General features: G+C 37.4%; 3 protein-coding genes and 1 long non-coding RNA gene across 7 annotated transcripts; 1 reads left to right on the top strand and 3 right to left on the bottom strand.

The window, feature by feature from the left end:
• Positions 1–766: 766 nt before the first annotated feature.
• Positions 767–3,208, bottom strand: LOC140789864 (uncharacterized). The gene is made up of 2 exons (XR_012109266.1): positions 2,712–3,208; positions 767–1,120 (listed from the first exon to the last, which is right to left on the bottom strand). It is a non-coding gene; the product is annotated as an uncharacterized lncRNA (long non-coding RNA).
• LOC140789863 (uncharacterized) lies at positions 3,174–6,740 on the top strand. Of its 2 annotated transcripts, XM_073139737.1 has the most exons (5): positions 3,174–4,374; positions 4,564–5,370; positions 5,479–5,683; positions 5,801–5,997; positions 6,094–6,740. In XM_073139737.1, exons 1-5 carry the CDS (start codon positions 3,564–3,566, stop codon positions 6,192–6,194), a joined length of 2,121 nt encoding a protein of 706 aa, XP_072995838.1. In that variant the 5' UTR covers positions 3,174–3,563; the 3' UTR covers positions 6,195–6,740. The 2 variants fall into 2 exon arrangements, with proteins under 2 accessions (XP_072995838.1, XP_072995837.1); XM_073139736.1 differs by having other exon boundaries at positions 3,174–5,370.
• Positions 6,741–7,278: 538 nt separating this feature from the next.
• On the bottom strand, positions 7,279–15,737 carry LOC140789601 (D-xylose-proton symporter-like 3, chloroplastic). 3 transcript variants are annotated; one of them, XM_073139367.1, is made up of 14 exons: positions 15,473–15,737; positions 15,283–15,395; positions 15,120–15,198; positions 14,995–15,054; positions 14,836–14,902; positions 14,158–14,282; positions 13,915–14,016; positions 13,463–13,840; positions 13,216–13,263; positions 13,008–13,070; positions 9,015–9,095; positions 8,693–8,791; positions 8,105–8,242; positions 7,279–7,636 (listed from the first exon to the last, which is right to left on the bottom strand). In XM_073139367.1, the coding sequence occupies exons 1-14, from the start codon at positions 15,680–15,682 to the stop codon at positions 7,502–7,504; spliced, it is 1,698 nt and encodes a 565-aa protein (XP_072995468.1). In that variant the 5' UTR covers positions 15,683–15,737; the 3' UTR covers positions 7,279–7,501. The 3 variants fall into 3 exon arrangements, with proteins under 3 accessions (XP_072995468.1, XP_072995469.1, XP_072995470.1); XM_073139368.1 differs by having other exon boundaries at positions 15,476–15,737; XM_073139369.1 differs by having other exon boundaries at positions 15,479–15,737.
• Positions 15,738–19,001: 3,264 nt separating this feature from the next.
• LOC140789156 (probable transcriptional regulator RABBIT EARS) lies at positions 19,002–19,757 on the bottom strand. The gene has a single exon (XM_073138763.1). The coding sequence runs from the start codon at positions 19,755–19,757 to the stop codon at positions 19,002–19,004; it is 756 nt and encodes a 251-aa protein (XP_072994864.1).
• Between the last annotated feature and the right edge of the window lie 543 nt (positions 19,758–20,300).

The following is a 20,300-nucleotide window of genomic DNA, read 5'->3' as shown; positions in this document are numbered from 1 at the left end:
CAACGAATTATCACATACTTAATATTTTCAAGTGTTTTAGCAAGTCCGCGCGGCACTCTAACTTCTTCGCAAGATGAAGTAAGCCTCGAACTAAAGTTAGTATAGAAGTAAGAAATTGAGAAAACTTTTACTAACATAGAAAAAAAAACTTAGCTACTAAGTTATCTTAACAAATATTTTTCTTAGATATTTCGAAAGCAATGGATAAAATCAAAGAGATATCGTCATTTATCTTTATCGATCTAGCATTGGATAAGCATGAAGCCTGTCCAGTAGTGGATAAGATCGAGTCTGGCTAAAATATTGCAGTATCCTTAGAGTCAGGCTTTGCTACTGCATCGCTGACGCCTTTAAACAATCATGACACTTCAGTTTCAACTAAAATTTTGATAAGACATCACACAATGCTCTTGCTGTGCTTAGCACCTTTTAAGCAAGCTGCTATAAATAGTCTTCAATGTCCATTTTGGATGCACATCAGCGCTCTTATTTGAAACTAATCACATGCTGAACACGTGTTATGGTTGTTTCTGATAAAGTACCATATATACCCAAAATATCCTTATTGATTGAAATTTAAAATTTTGCATATCTGCCAATGAGAATAAGGAAAGTTAAAGGTACTCAAATCATGTACCAGGTCTTTTCTATATTCTACAATTATTTTCCTTGCTACAACATTCAACGGTGAACAATGAACTACTGACCAAAGTAAGTAACATCTAGATAGCATTCACCAAATAAAGGAAGTTATTAGACAATATAATTAAACAGAAGAGTAGAATTCATACTCTCAAAATTTTAACCAGACCAGGCACATTAATTAATGATTGTCAATGTAATACAATAGAGAGAAGTGAAAGGGACTATTGACAGTAAAACAGAACTCTATGGCTTGGCTTTGGCTGTAATTACAGACAAACATTCACCAGATTCTCGTAACAAAATTAATCAATTCAATTGGAACAAATACTGGAACTGCATCAGCCAGAAACATAGCATACCATTATTACAAGGTTCATAGACAAGCTACTGAACACGATATCTAGGATCTGACATTCCCAGTTCCACAGTTTTCAGCTTATTTTGAATGGCCATAAGTACAGAGAAAATAACTTTCCTGCAAATATTATCAAACAAAGATCATGATTAGATACAATTACTTGAAAGTCATTATCAAGTCACCAATTAGTAAAGCAAAACTATGATTTAGGAGAACATAAAAATACAGAATCTTGGGTGTCCGTTTCACATACGACACTTTCCAGTCTATAATATATCTTATAAAAATGACTAACATATGTCTTCACTGTAGTTTCAAATGAAAAGCAGGTTCTTCTTACATACTACTATGAAACGAGCAATTAAAAATAGCACCAAGTGGTTGTTTCTAACATTTCAGCATGAAATGAGCAGTTAAAAATGGAAATAACATGTAATAATCTCAATTCTAAAAGTGCACCAGACAGACTAATGGCAAACTATCGTGGTACACATTCTTTACACGCTTCCTAAGGATATGCTAGTCATTCCTGCAGAATGACAGGAGTTTTCCAATAACTTAAAGATTTAAACATTCAAGAAATCCAAAAGAGTTCATGAAGCAGAAATGGTACATTAGGTTTGGGATATTAAAAAGTTATTCTTCTTGAGATGATAAGAAAGACAACTCAAGTAGTGTGATGAATCATAAATCAATATGATATCCCTACTTCTCCCTGTGAGATAGAGGTTACAAAGCCAGGTGTACGATTGCAGGCAAGCCACCAAGATAGTATACAATGGATAGAAAAATACATGTCAGAGAAAAGCATAGTTATCTAAAGGAAAAAAAATGGACAAAGAGAAGACACTGACGACAAAGAATTCCCAATAACCACCACTTTCAACCTTGTTTCATTAGCAACATAATTTGATCAAATTAAATGATAAATTTTGGACCCATAACCATCAAGAATTCAAGATGAGATGGTCTCTGAAGATTCAGTTCAACAATCGACACTCCTTAAAAACCATCAAATGGACAAAGCCAGATATACGCCAAACTTACCTATATGATGAGAAAAGCAATCTTATCGGTAGACCAGTGAGACATACAATTTGCACGCATTTCTGATGAGAATTTCACGCAGACAAGCATTGACAGATAAAACAATTGTCCGATACTATGGAAATCCATGGATCCAGTTCTCTAGAAAGGCTAAGCACTATGTCAAACTTGCAGTCGCATTGATCAACTGCATTGCATAAAGGAAAAGCAAATACCAGATTACCTGCATCTTATAATGCTATGACATCTAAGCTCAATAACTCATCGAGACTGTGTTGCTTCTAAATTCATAAGCCAATGCCTACTATGCTGCGAGACACTTCGTATGAGGTGAAGCACATTCCACGCATTGCACTGAAACAATACTAGTCTTAGATCTTTTTTGGTCTCACCATTCTTATGCAAAGATTTCTAATGTAAGCGAGTATTAAACGTATCTATTACAGATTGCAAAATACATCCTACGGAGCTCAAATCCCAAACAGGCAAGTCTGCAAAAATTAACCTGTATGGCTTCCTACCTGCGGATAACCCCCTTTATCTCACCCTTCTCCTCAAAATAAGGGCCAACTGACTACCGCAACTTTCATTCAATTCTTCTTGAACAACTACGAGTATAGAAGAGCAAAGAGGAAATTAAAGGAATACATAGAGCAATCACCACAAAAATCGAAGACGATAGAAGATCCCAAGGTTGTCATTCATCGTCCCAAGCTCAGAAACGAAGATGAACAAAGGAATCCCAACCCTAATTCCAAACCCTAACCCTAATTCGATAACTACACCAAACCCAAACATGCGAGGAAGCAAAAGGAAAGCGCCTTCTTTTCTTCGAGGTGTAGAAAGAGGTGGGAAAAAAAAACCGGAGACGGAGAATAAACAGCGGCTCGCCGCGACCGGCCTGAGCCGGAGCGGAGGGCATTGGCCGAACCAGAGCAACCGGTAATCCCGGGCCTCGAACCCGCGGGTTGACCGGATGGACCCGGTCGACCGCGAGCGAGGAAGGGGCACGAATCAGTTCGATCCGATCCGCTAACCGGTTGAGCCGGTCAAACCCAAATCAGTACCCAAGGCTATAAATACCAAACCGGACCGCTTCTCGCCTCTTTGGTTTCTACAAATCTCCGGAGGCGAAAAATAAAAAGCCATCGAAGTGGGAGAAAGGTTTACACGTCCTCCGTTTCGTCCCCAGAAAAATAAAAAGCCAAGTAAGTCACAAAAATAAATATATTCTTTTTTTTTTCCCTTCATTTGCTTTTGCCACCTACGTGTTGGGCTCGGTTCAGCAAACTTCGTGGCTTGGAGATTGGCACGTGTCCTAAGTGGGCCACACTAACTTTCCATTTCCGGTAATATGGTTGAGTGTCTGTGAACTGCTGCAGCCTTGCATCTCATGCGTTGGCTATTTGTTATGGAATTGTAGCTCTCGCTGCAGGTAGAAATATTTAGTCACTTTAATGCAGCATATTTGATCGAGCATTGGAAGTTATTGGTATTTAAATCAATTAGCTGAATGGCGTCTCCTTCGGAGATCGTACTGCCGATTGGTACGCAGAAGCATGATCCTGCATGGAAGCACTGCTTAATGATTCGGTCAGGCGGCCGAACTAAGCTGAAATGTATGTACTGCTTGAAACTTTTCCTTGGCGGCGGTATCCATCGGATCAAGGAGCATCTCGCGCGGCACAAGGGCAATGCCTCCTGCTGCTCAAAAGTTCCACCTGAGGTGCAAATGGCTATGCAGCAGAGCTTAGAAGGCGCGGCAGTGAGGAAGAAGAAGAAACTTAAGCTTGCGGAAGAAATGAAGAAGCTTAACCCTTGTACTAGTCAAACAGAAGGCTTGGAGCTTGATGGTGCGCTTCAAATGATCCCTTTCAATGAAATGCTCGATTTGGGTGCTGTTCAGGTGGAGGTGAAGGAGGAGGGGGCTGTGAAGACTCAAGAGAAGGGGAGAAAGAAGAGGGCAAGACAATCTTCTCATCCTCCACCTCTTCCATCTATTGCCATTGCCGGAGATATTGGAGCGCCTGCGAAGTTTAATTCAGGAGCAGTTGTTGATAAGGATCAGATATATATGGCAATTGGTAGATTCTTCTATGAGACTGGAGTGCCTCTGGAAGCAGTGAAGTCTGTGTATTTCCAGCCAATGCTAGATGCCATTGCTTCGGCAGGATCAGGGCTCGAGTCGTTCTCGTATCATGACTTCCGCGGTTGGATTTTGAAAAAGTCAATGGAAGAAGTGAGTGTGCAACTGGATTTCTACAAGACATCGTGGAATCGGACTGGATGTTCTGTGTTGGCGGACGAATGGACTACTGAGAATGGTAAGACCCTGATAAATTTTCTGGTGTCTTGTCCTGAAGGGACGACGTTTGTGAAGTCAGTTGATGCAACGCATATTATCACTTCGCCCGACACTCTCTATGAGTTGCTTAAGCACGTCGTGGAGGAAGTTGACGAGAAGAATGTAGTTCAAGTAATCACTAACAATTCGAAAAATCATATTCTGGCAGGCAAAAGGATGACTGAGACCTTTCCTACCTTGTTCTGGTCGCCATGTGCCTTTCAGTGCATAGATGCAATGCTAGAAGATTTCGGGAAGATGGATGCTATAAATGAGATCATTGAGAATGCGAAAAGCATCACAGGATTTATCTACAACAATGCATATGTGTTGAATATGATGAAAAAGTATACACATGGGAAGGATTTGTTACTCCCTGCAGAGACACGTGCTGCCATGAACTTCATTACATTAAAGAACATGACTAGTTTGAAAGAGGAGTTGAGCAGTATGGTCACATCTGAAGAGTGGATCGATTGCCAATTATCAAAGAAACCTGGAGGAATCGCAGTGACTAATCTAATTGGTAGTTCAACATTCTGGTCTTCTTGTTCTGCAATTGTCCGTATGACAGAACCACTTGTAAGGCTTCTTAAATTAGTCTGTAGCAATAAGAGACCAGCAATGGGCTACATCTATGTGGGTATACATCAAGCCAAAGAAGCAATAAAGAAAGAGTTGGTGAAGAAGTCTGATTACCTGCCCTATTGGCAGATTATTGATTGGAGGTGGGAGAGACAATTGCCTCGTCCCCTTCATGCAGCAGGTTTCTTCCTTAATCCTCACTTCTTCGAAAGCATTCGAGGAGAGATATCAAACGAGATCACATCGGGGATGCTGGATTGTATAGAAAGATTAGTCCCTGAGGTGAAAATTCAAGATAAAATTCAGAAGGAGCTAAATTTGTATAGAAGTGAAGGAGCAGGAGACTTTCGAAGGAAGATGGCTATCAGAGCAAGGCGCAGTTTACTTCCTGGTGAGGAAATGCATTCTAATCAAATGGAATCCTTTTCTCCTGTGCCTAGTATATCAACATAGCCATTTTATGTTCTTAATTTTTACCTTCAATTAATGCTTGCTGCAGCTGATTGGTGGTACACATATGGAGGAGCTTGCCCAAACCTGTCACGTTTAGCCATTCGCATCCTTAGTCAAGCTTGCAGCGCCAAGGGATGTGATCGGACTCGCATTCCTTTCGAGCAAATACATAATCAGAGAATGAACTTCTTGGAACATCAGAGAATCTATGATCTCACCTTTGTCCAATATAACTTGAGACTGCAGCAAAAGTAAGCATATTGATCCTAAGACATAGAAGTGTTCAATATTTTCTTCTTGCAATGACACACTACTCAAGTCTAGTGATATGGGAAGTAATCTGGCTAGCTTATTGATGATATACACAGGCAACAATTGAAGATCAATGGATTCGATCCAATTTCTATCGACAACACCAGCACTGTTGATGACTGGGTTGTGGAGAAAAGTGCGATGCTCTCTGGTGCCGCTGAACCATCCAACTGGATGGACCTTAATCAGCCAGTTGTTGAGGGAATATCTCCCATAAATCTAAATGATGAGGAAGTTGAAGCCTTCATTGCAGGTGTATATCTTTCTTCATTTCTATCGTGATGTTGAGATCTAATCATTGTCAGAATGATAGAATGGAAAGCTGAAACTGTTTTTCTTCTTCTTGCAGGACTTGATGATGAGGTCATTCAAGGTGCTGGTCAAGACACTGGCGATGATGATGATGACATCAAGGATGAGGATGGAAGTCGTGCTTTTACATGTGACTGAATTCACATGTAATTTAGTCGCCAAAAATACACAATGATGGTTCTATATTGAGAACACCCTTCTTATACAAGGTCAGAAGAAATTACCTGCCAGTATAATGGGTCATCTGAGCAGTAAATATTCATTGTAAATCTCTAGGTGGTCTGAATTTAAGAATTTAGGTGGACATTAGAAATTCAGAATAAGTGTGACGAGTTTTTGCATGGAGGATTTGGCAAGTTTTTGCATCCAATGATAAGAGTAATTCTCATGATTGCACGAAGCACCTGTTTGAAGACTGTTTGCGTTAGCAAGCAACGACCATTTTACCTAAACGTATGAGAATATTCTTTTTGTTTTATGCATAGAATGATAGAAGGAATCCAAATATGGGGATAGGATGAGATCTAAATTGAGATAAAAGTTCTCATTTTTTGGCTCTTTCTTTGGCATTGCAATATGAGAGGATCAATGACGATGCAGCATTCAGATGTATTGAGTTCAGTAATGTCTTACTGAACAACATGTAATACTACAACTGCTCATAATAAATTTTAGTGTTGAATATTTTCTTCTATTAATCATATATCTTCATGCTAAAATACCCTGATATGGTGCAATACCAAGCCAGCAGCGTCCGTTTCTGACGAAATCTCAAGCTGGCACTTTACTTGCTCGAGTTCGGCCTGTTTACACACTTAAAATTTAACTTCAGCTGAATGAATTTGAAATTGCCCTTTGTCACTCATAAATATACTTGGCAACAGCAAGTGAGATGATATATATCATATGTAGAATATCTGCACAAAAGATTTCGAGAAAGATGATTTGAATGGCTTGTGCACACCATTTATAGCACAATTAAGGATAGGTGGCTTACTGATGCCATTGATGGATGGAGATTTGCATTTACTTCTCGAGATTGGGAAGGAATTGAAAAACATTGGGCCCTTCTTATACAAGACTCTTATCATATTTCGGACACCATCTCAGTGTGATTTTGAACATTCTTTCACATTTCAACAATCATAGGGTCACAGTAACACCTTGGCAAATCAAACATGCATGCCGTACCAGGGGAAATAACACGTAAGATGAAGAACAATTCAAAATGAAGAATAATTTTATTTGTGCACATTTTATAGTCTACATGTACTTTTCCACAGTAAATATATCCACGGTAAGTAGTATATAATGCAAAAATTGAAAATCTTTACATAGAACACCAAGTTTATCAAGTACATTGATGGCACTCCATGGATGACCAAAGATTTGCTGAGGAGCAAGTGATCATAAGCAAGACTGAGATGTGTACATGATGTTGTATTTCATTTTAAGATCTTGGATTCGATTTCCTCCAAACTCAATCCTTTTGTCTCTGGGACGTTGAAGAGAACAAATAACAGAGAGAGCAATGCAATAGCTCCAAATAGGATGAAAATGTTTGCTGGTCCAAGTAGCTCCTGTTACATGAGGTCGAAAATCTCAAATTATAAATGATAGTTGATTAAAAAGTGTTTTTTTTTCTCAAAGAGGCGCTATTAACACATTCACATGACAAAAAGTACAAAAAGGGTAAATAAGTAGCAATAATTTTATTCAGTGCTGCTGTCCACTAAAGGAATCAACCAGTAGGAAATTGTGCATAGCTAATACTTATTGAAATAAGTGGATCGTAATATAAAGATTTAAGGTAAGTTCCTAATAAAAAATAGAATGAAGAAGCAGTTATATATTAGAAACAAAGTGTCCTATCACTCAGTGCATAATTCTGAAACAACTGCAAAAAGGAACTTCAACGATGATTTCAGATATTTAAACATATGTGTCAATGATGTGTAATTCTAGGTTAAAAACCTTGCTTGAGTGAACTAGTATCTAACATCAAATTTGGATAACTGGACCATAAGGAAGAAACTGAGTATCGATACCTTCAATGGTGAGAAAGCAAATGTTACTAATGCATTAGAGCCAAAATTGATGAGGACAGCAAGACTGATTCCACGTCCTCTTGTCCGCAGAGGGAAGATCTCTGATACCATTAGCCAGCTTATTGGGCCAAAAGATACCTGAAAATTAAATACACACAGCATGATGACCACTGGTAACAAAGTACATTTCCTCCTACAGTACATATAATATTGGACATGATTGCATATGCATGGTAAAAATTTATCAAGGTTCTGCAATCTTCTCAAAGGGGAATATGGTTTTCCTGATCTTCACTATCATAAAGATTACTAATCAAAGACATAATAGTGATGAAAATGTATATAAAAGAGCTTGTAAATGAAAAGCATCTGCAAAGTCAATGTACCACCTTCACTGAACTATTACAGGAGCTTACAGCAACAAAAAACTAGTTAACTACACAATAAAAATTAATAATACACCACTCACCCAAAAACGTACATGCAAGCAAAAGAAAAAGTATTAGAGTATTGAACTACATTGTAAAGATTAAGAGGCCTTCATCAATCACCAACCCACCCATACACACATCCACTAAGGAAATTTACCTGGTAGGAGCCAACATACAGAAGTAAAGCACCTACAGCAACCAGTGGGAAGCCGGCTAGAATCTTGTAGTAGGCTGCAAGAAGGAACAATGATAGCACCTGCATCACTCAAAAAAGTGGAAGAATTAGATTATCTACTACGTGTATAGTACAGTCATATGTATAATAACACTTTCTTCCCTAAATACAACATGTTGATCACAAATTACTCTATAACAATAGCATGTAGAATCATCACTAAAAATGAACTGCTTAAGAACATAATAAGTATGAAATACAGAAATGTTTAAAAGAATAATCATGAAAAAATGAATTTACGCACAATTCCACCAACACCTCCTATCAGTAATGGACGCCTTCCAAGGCTGTCCACTTTGAAAACAGCTATCCCGGTCATCAACAACTGCAGGAAGAAAAGAATACCTATGAATGAGGAACCAATCACAAAATTGAAGGATATCAACTAAAGCACGATGACACAAGGCCGAAATGTAATCTGTTTTTGCAACATTATATGCAATAAAAGTAATGTGGTCTCATGAAGAAAACAAGGAATCAGTATGGAAGGTTATTCTTATCAAGGATGTCAATTTCAGCCGATTACGATCCAGGTTAGGAATGGGTCGAGTGGGATCCAAAATGGATTTGACTCAGGGAGACATCAATAACAACTGTTTTTTTTTCACTTTTTACTCTCTCTCTCTCTCACTTCTCCCACACCCTCACACTTCACTGTTGTACACAGCGGTGGGGACCGAAGCGGTGGGCTTGGGATGGTGGAGGATGGAGGAGTGGAGCTGAGATGGAAGGGTTCGAAGAGTGCGGTTGCAGCGATGGAGGTTGTGGGCGGTTGGGAGTGATGATGGGCCACGGCTGTGGTAGAGTTTGAGGGAAGGTAATGGCGGTCGAGTGAAGGAGCTGATAGAGTGATAGAGTGGGGAAAGAGGTAGAGTGGGGGAAGAAGAAGGCTAAAGCTACAGGGGAAAGGAGGAGTGTTCAGCTGGTGGTGGTCATGATAGGAGCGCCGCCAGCTGAATAGACTAAGAGAGAGAGAGAGAGAGAGAGAGAGAGAGAGAGGAAATTAGGGTAACTTTTTTTTATGCCTTAGGGTGCTTATTACGTCTCATTTCTAGTGGCTACCCATTTTAGATGACTTTTTCTCCAAGCAAACTTAAACTAGACCCAACCCACCAAATAATTTCATGACTCGACTAGACCAACTATGACTTGACTAGACTAACCAGCTCTAGGCTGGTTCACAACATTCACTCATCGAGCTCATCTGATGGCTGATTCGGTGACTCCGCACTCCGGCGAGTATTTTTCTCTTTTGGTTTTTTGATTTTATTTCCATTTATTCTCTCTTTCTCTCTCTCTCCAACTCCCCATTTCTCTCTCTCTCTGTTCAGCAGCAACTACACAATGTTTTTTTTTCTGTACTCTTTTTCTCTCTCTCCTTTTTGGGGTTTTTTTTTCATCTTCTCTCTCACTCTTTCTCTCTCCCACTCTAAATCACCCTTTCTCTGCAGTAACAAAGAGAGAAGTGTAGAATTAAAAAGTGATTGGAGTGAGTGATTGTTATATTATAGAGCAATTAAGGAGTGATTGTTTAGAGAGAGATTAGAGGGACTGAGTAAATACTAGAGAGAGATAGATTAATTGTGAATTTAATATTATTTTGTCTTTCATTTTTTAAATTATATTTTGAATTTGATCTCTATTTAAGTGTTTACGCTGAAAATTAAAATGATTCTAAAAGAGAAGCCACAAGATAGCGACATTGAATAACAATATTGTGCCATTATTGGGTAAGATAAAACATGTGTCAAATACAACTAGTGTAAAAAGGAAAAGAGTGATGGTATTAATAGTATAAAATAACATTTGGATAAACTACAAGAAAATATAACAACTTGCATTCAAATGAGTTTGTAAGTGAAAAGGTAAATACTTTATCTAATTGCCAAATAGAAGAATAAACGATCTGCAAAATAAAGAGAGTCAATAGTCCATCAAGATTTGATGCATGACCCTATAGAAGAGGTTGATAATAATTGCAGTAGATAGCGTAAGGAGGATGAGCAGAAGCAAACGAGGATGGTAATGAAAATGAACATACATATGTATAGAGAAGAGGAGATGAGAGGTGATGGCCATAACTTTATTAAATCTAAGATTGTTCACATATAGAGAGAAAAAGAATACAAAGGCAATAGTTTTACGACTCATGGTATTCTAAGAGAGTTTAGAACATTGGACCAATAAATACATATCTTCACAAATAAGAGGTTGTACACAGACCACTATCAAGATAACTCTCAAAGGGATAAAAAAATACAAAGCATATTAGTAAGTTATCTCTAAATTTTTTCTTCTACAAGCATAATCCTTTTAATATAGTTGATAATCTTTGTTATCACACTATAGTATAGAATCAGTAAGGTTTGGTGTTCTATCTTCCAGCTTAAATGATATTACTACGAAATATTTTGAGTCATACGTAGATGAGCTTCAACACTTACGTTGAGATATTTTTAATCTATTATGATGATTTTGGTTTAATGTTAATGTGTGATGGGTGGACTACAGATAATGAAGAATATAATTAATTTCTTAATGCACTCGGGCATGACAGTATTTGTTGAAGTTTGTGGATATAACTACTCAATTTAAAAATACAAATTACATTTTTGATTGATAAATGATATAATATAAGAAATGACTGAAAATTGGGTTGTCCAAGTGGTTACTGATAACGAGAGAAAATTATTAGACTTTTGGACAATTACTTATGTTGAGGAAATTATATTTGTATTGGCCGCCATGTGTTGTACATTGTCTTAATATTATATTAGAGAATATTGTCAAAGATTCTAAAATTGACAAGGTAATACATGAATGTCAGAGGTCAACAAACTTTACATATAATCATAATGAAGTTCACAATTTACTGAGGCAAATGACCGATGAAAGAGAGATTGTCAGATTTAGCCTTACTAGATTTGTCACTCATCTTCTAGTATTGGAGAATATTATACGATATAAAAATAATATTATGCAGATGTTTACATTACAATTTATAAGAATGATCTATAAAATTAAGAACACGAAACCTAAATGCTTATGTAAAACTTTGAAGAATGTAATTCTTGGAGATACATTTTAAGATAATATCACAATTGTCACCGTAATATTCGAGTCTCTTGTCAAGTATGACAACTTGTAGACGGTGGCATGAGATGACTTTCTTATATAAGGCTATGTATATAGCAAAAGAGTCAACCAAAATGTGAGCGAAAATTACACGAATGGTGAGAATTGATTCATTATAGGTGGATCAGACAGCTATATCAATATAATACCACTATGATATTAATAATTCCATTGTTTGAGTAAATATGAATCTTCTACCCATATTTTTAAGATGATTGAAATTTTTAATTCCATAATCATATATGTAAAGGGAGGTAAACTGTGATAGTTAGATCGTAACTAAATTTAATAGGATAAGAAGGGCAATTCTGATATATGAGGCTTGTAGTCATAGATAAGAGAAAATTGAAGAGATTGAAAGTGTATTTTATTTTAAATTTGAAGAATAAGATATTGTGAGTAAATTTAATAGGATAAGAAGGGCAATTCTGACAATTTAATATTCATTATGGTGGGAAAATTCTCTCTAATAATTTTTTAAATATCTTTGTTAAGTTGGATATGAGAGGCAAAGTGATACAAATGAAAGATTATGAGGTAGTTTGATTTTAAGACTTCTCCTTTGTCATAGAGAAGTGAATTATGATTTAATTACTATTTGTTTAAATTTCAACATAATAAGTACTATTAAAGTTGTTGCAGTTTTATCTCACAACACTCTAGCTGAATGGTACTCAATTTACGGATCAGATGGTGCACTAAATTTAACACTAATAGCAAAGATCTTAAGTCAAGTTATATTTTCATCACAGTATGAAAAAAAATTGGCAATTTTTTCTTAATCCACAGCAAAATACGTAATAAATTGACAATGGGGAGATTGAAAAAGTTAGCATTCTATTATTATCATATAAGATTGAAAAAATTAGTGTCCTGTAAGGGGATTGCTCTAATGATTGTATATAGTACAATTTAAAATTGCACCGGAAAACAAGATGACTGTTAGCAATTTTCTCATCTGGCATAACATTGAAAATCAGCTGGAATTTTAATAAGAAGCATCTTAAGGCTATTTACTCACCACATCCTTGAGGAAATTTAACATTTCAAACATCAATTAGAATTTAGCAAATAAAGATCAATGGAGGAAACAAAATTGTACCTTGAAAAACCCAATCACAACCGAAACCCTAGCTGCATCAGATGCAGCCGAAAAGCCAGCACTCTGCAAACATAGTATATGAACATAAACAACAAAATCAGAATGACAGGAACGAGAGCCTTTTGAGTTTTGACATCAAAATATGGTGCTTAAGGCCACTTCCTCCAAAAAGAGTTCAATTGAAAAGACAAATCAACCTTTTAAGTACCTGAAGAATGGAAGCTGCATAGTACAGAACACTAGGTTGGCCTGTTATCTGTCAGAATTGAGTTCAACACTCAGCAAAAATAATTCACTGATATCTGTTATAACTTTGAAAAATAATATTTAGCTTGGCCAGCCTATAATTGAAAAGATGATGAAAAAGGAGTTAAAGAAGAAAAAGAAGCTAACAAATGATAGGTTGGAATCTGAACTGAATGGCACTGAAATATATGTAGATAAAAAAATATAACCTGCTGGAAAAGAACCAGTCCTCCGCCGATTTTGAAGGCCTTCAGACTAGGTCCTTGAAATACCTCCCAGAAACTGCCCTCAGATTCTTGTTCAGCATATGCAGCCTTGAGAGAGATCAGAGTATCATCTATTTCTCCCTCAGATATCACATCACCAGCTGGACGACCCCTCAACTTTCCCAAGGCAGAAATGGCTTTCTCTTTGTAATCCTCCAAGGATCCTTTCCCCTGAACTGCTCTGAGAAGTAACCATCTTGGAGAAGGTGGCAAAATCAACATGCCAATCCCCATTATCGCTGCAAGTGGAGCACTAAGACCATACATGTAACGCCATCCACCAACAGCATTAATCTGAGCACTTCCTACAAGGTAACCCAACTGCACGAAGATCAAATGTCAATTAGCAAATGAGAGAACATTATACATTAAAGTAAAGGGGGAGCAAACAGCACCAGGATCCCAAGTACGATGAAAAGCTCCTTCAGAGATATCAATGTCCCACGTATCTGTGATGGGGAAGTCTCTGCAATATAGAGAGGAGCACCATGCATTGCCTGTAATAGAGCACCACGAGTAGTCACAGAGGCTAATCAAAAGCTCCTTCTCTGTCATCCTTTTTCTTTTCATTTTCCTCTTTTTACTGTCTGACAGAAATTAAGAGGCACAACAAGAAGAATCCAACCAATGCTACTCACCAGACCAATACCAATCCCATATAGAAGTCGACCTACAATCAGAACGGCAAGACTAGGCGCATATCCAGTAACCAATGCACCGGCAATATACAATGCTGAAGCTGTGATAAGTTCTACTCTTCTTCCTGCACCATGTCGAGCAAGTTAATGAAAAGAAAGAAGCTAAGAACAAAATCATTAAAAACAATAAGCAACAAAATTAAGAAATTAAAGGAAGTTGCTTACGTTAGACTTTCCTTTGTCATTAAAGACACAAAAGGTTAAAACCCCACATTTTCTCTAATTCCTGGGCAATGCACCATGTGTATGTTGCAGGCTTTACTCCATATTGATATGGAATCCTATGGAAGGATTCTATCTATAACACTAAAAATCTTCTTGAGCAAGCATTCTTATCCCTCTATTACCTCTCTCTCTCTCTATACTCATATCTTCAATCATTATTTTAATCGATGTCACTCGTACAATTCAATTTGACAGAGACACAACTCAAATTGCACCTTGCAGGTGATCAGATGATCATGACCACATCAGAGGACAGAGAGTGCCTTTATCTTCAGAATAATGCAATCACACCTCCTTATCTTAATTTTCTATTATTAACTTATTAATAATTGTTTTACTAATGCTGTTAATTGCAGTCAAGTAGTGGCTAGGGCATGATTTTATAACAATTACCAACAATATCTGCAACTGGGTATGCGGCAAGAGATCCAGCAAGAGCTCCATAAAGCGAACCACTGACCTGAATTCAATCCAAACAGATAGTTTAGAGCACATCAAAATCAAAACTTGACCCAGAAAAGCACTTCCATTTTAGACAAAGCGAGGAATTACCACAAGCCCTAATTGTATCGCTGAGAGATTGAACCAATCGGTACCGCTGAGATCAGCAGACTGGAGACGAACCTACTGTAAGCGCAAAACCTCCTTCCAAAAACGAATGGAAATACACAACTCACTTGCAACGAGATCGTCGCTCCGGAGGTGGCGCCGATGTCGTACCCGAAGAGGAGGCCGCCCAGCGCTGGAAACAAGAACCTATCACGATAGAAATTACTCGATTAGGCAACAGTTCGAGCTCAATTTGCTCCACGAACACATTTTTGACACGCGTCGGCTTACGGGAGGAGGACGGAGGCCCAGGAGAACGTCTCCTGGACTGGACCCGCCGCATCGCCGGAGGAGGACGAGGAGGAGGAGAAGGAAGAGGACCCGAGCTGCGCGTTACTTCGAATCTAGACACGAGAGAGAGAGAGAAATGAGAGTGAGAGAGATGGAAAAAGGAAAACCCTACAAGAGAGAGAGAGGGTACCACTACCCGGTGCCTGGGAACGGAGGAGGAGGGGAGGAGAGGGGTAGCATGGGATATTTGAAAGGGCTCCATGGTCTTCTTAATGGGAGGAGGAGAAGAAGGGGAGTAATTGGGGTAATTGTGGGACCGAAGCGCGGGGCGGGAAACGGCGGTGGTCGGTCGAGACGGGAGGAGCGAAGCGAATGGGGAAGGCGAGGAAAGGATTGCCATGGCTTCCACTTAAAAGCTTCCCCGGCCGCACGTCGGATCGTCTTGATGACAATACTGAATACTGTTGTCTCGAAAGAAGTAAAGGGCTTTTACGTAAATTTCCCGTTAAATTTTGTTTTTGAGAAAATTATAAATAATACCTTGCAATTTCTTATTTTCAACTAGAACCCTCATTTGCTAAAATATTCTATGCCACACAATTAAATTTAACTTTGCTATCAGGTTAGCTTTAAAGTTTAAACCTAGGATAAAGGATTATTTTTGGGATATAAAATTCCTTGCAACCAAAACAAATAGACATCAATTTCCAGCATAATAGAATCAAATTAAACCTCAGAAATACTAAAATCTTTATCTAAACACTTACATATTAGAGGAAATAAGAAATGGTAACTTTGTAAATATAATTCAGGTGTGATTCCATATTTCTTCACAAAGTGAGGACTCGATTTTGTAAATAATAAAAAGAGAGGGTTTTATTTGTAATTTAGTCATAAGGCAGGGTGTCATTTGTTCTTCTTCTTTTTTTTTTATCTTAAAAACTTAAAGCATGCTAAATTTCAGAAGAAAAAGGATAGTATTTTGATCATTAAAATAAAATATCTCCGTTGACCTAGTGTTAGAAATACTCCATGAATATATATATATATATATATATATATATATTATATATTCAAAATTAACCACTATGACATCCGTGTAAGAAGTCCAATAATTTTAATCAAAATTATAATCTTTTTATGTAATTTAATGGCAACTATGATATTTATAAAGAAAAGAAGAGATCGAATGAGAATTGTAACCAGTACATAGAATAGTTGTGGTCCAGCACGTAGTTATTACAGTAGAAAAAAAAAACAATCAATAATACGTATAAAGGTATGTACCCTGAAATGTATTTATATTTGACTAGTAGATCTACGTATCAAAGAGTCACTCTTTATCAAAAGAATGATATATAATTTAACGTGTCAACAGGATCATGCAAATTACTTATAAATATCAAACACCTCTAGAGCATTCCTTTTCTTTTTTATGCATTGTGAGCTCAAGAACAAATTATGGGCTAGACAAAATACTTAGTCATCTTTAATATATAAGTTAAATAATTAAATTATTCTCAGTTATATCCATTTGTAATTTTTTTATATTTTAAATAGATTCAGTTGTCAACCTCTCTCTCTCTCTCTCTCTATATATATATATAGATAATTAACCTATAAACTTATAGTCTAAAATAAAAATGAAATGATTTGGGCCTGGCCCAAAAAATTTATTGGACTCAACACATAGCAATGCTAAGTATGTACAAATAATAGGATGGTAATTAATTCGTAATTTAATCTATGCAATTCATCTGCATATATTAGGCAGATGTAGGCACACCAAAATAGCTGTTATCTTGTAAGTTTGATCATATCATATAAGATATTAGATGCTTCCGCATTCATTCATGGTTATGTACCTCCTTTATATGCTGCATCTTATGTTTGAACTCTTGAAAAATAGTGGCCATTTCTTCTGCTAGAGAGAGAGAGAGAGAGAGAGAGAGAGAGAGCAACATCCTCTAACCTGTAGATGTGGTTTCTAGTTGTGAGATGTCCAAATTGAACTACTAATAATTTATTAACTATATGATCAACATGCAGGTTTACACTTCTGTGAAAGAATCTTATCATGTCTAAAATTATGAGCCAAAGCATGCACCTTCACAGTGCTTTCAACAACCAAGTCCCAGGAAAAATTCCTCATTCTCTTTGCTGAATTCTATAATCCCTTTCCCATGTGCTCCCATTCAGACACACTCTTCTCATCTAAACTTCCTCACTTTTCTATCTTTTCCTCTCTGAGCTAACCTGTCTTCAGCCCAACAACCAAACAGAAGAAAAGACAGCCCTCCTCTTTTGTAGATGACAACCTTACACAGAAGTCAGAAGTAGTGGTGTTTCCAAAGAAACTCAATAAAAAAGATGTAGAGGGTTTTTCAACTCTGATGGGTTCATTTTCCCTGATCTGCCTTAAGTTCTTCACCTACCTATTAATTAATCTCAAAGTTTAACATTAGATTCATGATCATGACATGCATAACAACTTTTGGACAGTGAATTAATGACCCTGCGCATCTAGCTATAGCTAGCATTAGGTTGTAGACGTATGTTCAAGTCTATAAGGATGCGGGAATTATCATAATGTGTAGGTGATTCAGTAGATGCAAATGAAGGGTAGAAAGTAGTGGGCTTTATTCCTTTCTTACATCATTATTGGGTTATGTGAGAACACTATATTTAATGGTTAAATGATTCCATAAGGTTGTTGGCTTTCCTCTTGGGGAGTACTGGAGAATTAACGTGGGGAAAAAAATACATGTGGAGTTATGCTAATACTGGAATAATATTGGATAAAAAGGAATCCATGGAGTACTTGTGCAGTACATAATATATATGTGCTATAACAGTGCCTTCATCTCTCTCTCTCTCTCTCTCTCTCTCTCAAGTAGTAGGAATCAAAGACTAAATGTGATCCACTGACTAGAAGAACTTGATGAGTTTGATATTAATTTTCTTGCTTTGTGTTAAAATTTCAAAATTAAAGATTGCTATACAATTCTACTAGTCATTTTATCTTGTTAAGAAATCATTCTACACCATGGACTACAAGACTACACCATAACAAGAGAGACTAGCAAGAAGAACACATTTGAAAATTTATCCATTTTCTGACTCAGAAGGAAGTAGTTATGCTCTCCTAGTAAGGAGAGTGAACTTTGGGAGCATAAACGAATGCAATATTGATGTAAACAAAGAGTACTCCATATTGATCATGGAAGTTATACTCGATCCAATCTTCCTAGTCATACAAATTGATTTTTCAATTGAAGCAATATTCTTTCTAAAGTTTTCTACAACTTAGTGAAATGTAAAAAAAGAATGTCTCATCCTAAAATGCCTTCTAATTAGAGACATTCTTATCTTTTGTACTAAAGAAGCAACCTAAGGTGTCATACTAATTACAATCAACAAGAACTTGTGCACATGCATGGTCACCTGGGAATTGCTTTCAGACGATATATCCATATTTTAGCAGATGAAACTTAGATCATATGCAACCCAAATTTCATTTCAACACATGTAAGATTGCCAAACAGCTTATCTGAGTTTATATGCATGATAGAATTCTTGATAGATTACATGAACAAGACGAAACTGAAATGCGAGAAATAACTATAGAGATGCAGAAAGACCTTTGGCCAAAAGAGGGAGGAAGAAGATAAGTGAGGAAGCACGAGCACAAATAAAATAAACAAATTCATAAGGAGATCCTAATTAACCTTTGAAAGGCCAAGCCTAAGCTCAAGATCTAATTCTTCGACCGGGCTGGTGCTTGTTTTCAGTAGCTCAGGTTGTAGCAGTTGCTGGTCACCAGGAGAGAAGCTCAGTAAGAAAGGAAAAGTTTCATCCCCACGCCGCCTCTTTCTACTGACGGCCTCCTCATCAGCGTCATATAGATCTCCTGACATGCGATAACAACCTTCCCTTTGCTTCAAATTCTTTCTCCTAAGATTGAAGTCTGATATCACAACCTTTTTAGCATATGCCAGTCTAGTGATGGTTTGAGTGTTAGGGAGAAGGGATTCCACTGGATTCTCTTTAATGATAGATGAAGAACAGGAAGATGGAGAGAACAAGGTGCGGCTACTGCCGTCTTCAAGTTTTGATGCTGCTGAAACTATTGGAGAGAGAGATGCTGCTAGATCACCAAAATTAGGGTTAGATGCACAAGTAGTTTGCTGCTGCTGGTGATTCTCTTGATCATTCTCGATGGTGAAGCTTAAGGATTGTTTAAGCCTCGCTCGGTCCCTCCGGTGTACGTTCATATGACCACCCAGAGCTTGCGCCGATCTGAATTCGCGTCGACAAAATGTGCACGAGTAGGATCTTGGAGGCCAGACGCAGCCGCCTAGGCCGCCTGCAGCATCCTTTGCGAAAGCTTGTTCTTCCCATGAATTATTCGCAGCAATTCTATAGATAGAGGAGCCAAGAAGTGGCCTGTCACTCAATTTCCTTGTAGCCCACATCCAATACTTTGCTTGCTCTATTACAAATCTGTGCATGTGGAGAGATATGAGGCAAGAGTCTAAAATTGGACAAGCTTTACAGTCATGTTGTTTGCTAGGAGCTGTTTAAAAGGAAGTTGGATACAGATAGAAGGGATTGTCTCCATAGCCAAAATGGTATATGAGAATCTAGCTTAGCTCAGGAGTCTCTTGTTGTAGGTAGTGGGTGGCCATGTATATTGGCTGATATTAGTGAAGGTTCTTCTAATTATGTGATATAGTATACAGTGGACTTATAGTCAGAAGACATGCTGTTAATATCCCTTAAAAACTTATACTTCATTTTGTATTCCATTAAGTTCTTATGTAACGATTGATGACTCATAGTGAGAAATTCTGATAATTAGTTTCGTAGTTAAGAGAAAGTTCTATAAAATCTAAGGACTTGTGTTTATGAATAAATTGTTTCTCTATGGTTCCGTACTTTAATCAGTATGACTTCAATGAGTTCGCATGGATGACTCGGTAAACTATTTACTACTTGACTTTGTTAAAAGTAGAGAA

The sequence above is a fragment of the Typha latifolia genome, chromosome 5 (genome assembly GCF_019914945.1).
Source record: "Typha latifolia isolate L0001 chromosome 5, TyphaL0001v2, whole genome shotgun sequence".
Classification (NCBI taxonomy): domain Eukaryota; kingdom Viridiplantae; phylum Streptophyta; class Magnoliopsida; order Poales; family Typhaceae; genus Typha; species Typha latifolia.
Note: the sequence above shows the minus strand (reverse complement) of the source record. Positions and strands in the feature narration are given on the sequence as shown.

Coding starts and splice junctions, on each gene's coding strand:
- LOC140789863 (XM_073139736.1), top strand. CDS start 3,564: ATGGCGTCTCCTTCGGAGATCGTACTGCCGATTGGTACGCAGAAGCAT. Junction 5,371..5,478: donor AAGGCGCAGTTTACTTCCTG/GTGAGGAAATGC, acceptor TGCTTGCTGCAG/CTGATTGGTGGTACACATAT. Junction 5,684..5,800: donor AACTTGAGACTGCAGCAAAA/GTAAGCATATTG, acceptor TGATATACACAG/GCAACAATTGAAGATCAATG.
- LOC140789601 (XM_073139367.1), bottom strand. CDS start 15,682: ATGGCAATCCTTTCCTCGCCTTCCCCATTCGCTTCGCTCCTCCCGTCT. Junction 13,841..13,914: donor TCATCGTACTTGGGATCCTG/GTGCTGTTTGCT, acceptor ATCTTCGTGCAG/TTGGGTTACCTTGTAGGAAG. Junction 13,264..13,462: donor GACTGGTTCTTTTCCAGCAG/GTTATATTTTTT, acceptor CAATTCTGACAG/ATAACAGGCCAACCTAGTGT.
- LOC140789156 (XM_073138763.1), bottom strand. CDS start 19,757: ATGTGGGCTACAAGGAAATTGAGTGACAGGCCACTTCTTGGCTCCTCT.